The 1333-nt window shown below is 29.1% G+C and overlaps 1 protein-coding gene across 1 annotated transcript; it reads right to left on the bottom strand.

The window, feature by feature from the left end:
• EIN_163390 (hypothetical protein) lies at nucleotides 1-897 on the bottom strand (the record flags this gene model as incomplete). The annotated part of the gene is made up of 1 exon (XM_004256275.1): nucleotides 1-897. A coding segment is annotated over one exon (897 nt), but the record flags the coding sequence as incomplete, so codon positions are not given.
• Nucleotides 898-1333: the final 436 nt, after the last annotated feature.

Raw genomic sequence — 1333 nt, 5'->3', positions numbered from 1 at the left:
ACTTGATGGTATTGTAACATTAGTCAAATTAATACATTCATTGAAACATTTTCCATCAATTGATCTCACACTTGATGGTATTATAACACTGCTCAAACTAAAACACCAACTGAAACATTCATCACCAATAGATGTCACACTTAATGGTATTGTAACACTAGTCAGATTAATGCATCCTCTGCAACAACCATCACCAATTGATGTCACACTTAATGGTATTGTAATACTGCTCAAACTTCTGCATTCACAGAAACAAAAATTACCAATAGATATCACACTTAATGGTATTGTAACACTGCTCAAACTATCGCATCCATTAAAACAACCATCACCAAGTGTTTTAACACGAGATGGTATTGTTACACTGATGAGACTGGTGCAATTTCCAAAACATTCATCACTGATTGATGTTACACTTGATGGTATTGTAATACTGCTTAGACTTCTGCATCCACTGAAACAATATTCACCAATTGATCTAACACTTAATGGTATCTTATTACCAAATTTCTCTCTATTGTTTTTAGTGTAAGTGACATCTTTAAATTCGATGTTTCGATTTTTGTTTCTGTCAACAGTTTCAAAGTCAACATTGAACCACACAATGATTCGATAAAACTCTTTCTTTAAAACAACTTCATTTTCACAATCTTCATTTTCTTCTGTGTTCGTCATAAATCCATTGCCAAAATTCTCTTCATCTCTATTCCACAAATGAAGTGTCTCAATGTTTGGGAAGTACCTAATTGTTTTGCAATCTAACGGAAGTGGGTTGAAGTGGAACTTCTCCATATTGCCACTATACTTCTTGCATACCGACTCCAAGTTAATGAAGTCTCCGACAGTGTCGAGGTACTTCGAGACTATCATGATGTGATAACCAGAAAGTCTACACATTTTGATATTCTCAGTTTTTTGTTTTTAAATGTTCCAAGTTCGTCTTAGCAAATTTTTTTTAATAAATTATTGATTAAGAATTGTTCATTGTTTCAAGTTATAAAAATAGAAAGTGCCATTCTTTAATAGTAAATTAATAAATTTATTATTAATAAAATATTATAATGCTAAAAATAATTAAAAATCGGTAAACACGAATGATATTTATTGTGATTGTTTTGAAAGATAAAAATTCAATATAACTCTTGTTCTTTACCAAAATTTTATAATAAAAATAATTAAATAATTAATGTAAACCAATTTAAACCAGACCAAATATTTTTATTATAAAGACTTGTGAAATACATGCAAGAGTCTACGTGATATTTTAAAAATAATAACAATAAATATACAATTTATACGTCATATATTAACTTTGTTACAAAAACAAAAATAG

Source organism: Entamoeba invadens (genome assembly GCF_000330505.1).
Source record: "Entamoeba invadens IP1 unplaced genomic scaffold scaff_1105074726681, whole genome shotgun sequence".
In the NCBI taxonomy this organism is placed as follows: domain Eukaryota; phylum Evosea; order Mastigamoebida; family Endamoebidae; genus Entamoeba; species Entamoeba invadens.
The sequence above is the reverse complement of the archived record's forward strand: the minus strand, read 5'-3'. Positions and strand labels throughout refer to the sequence as shown.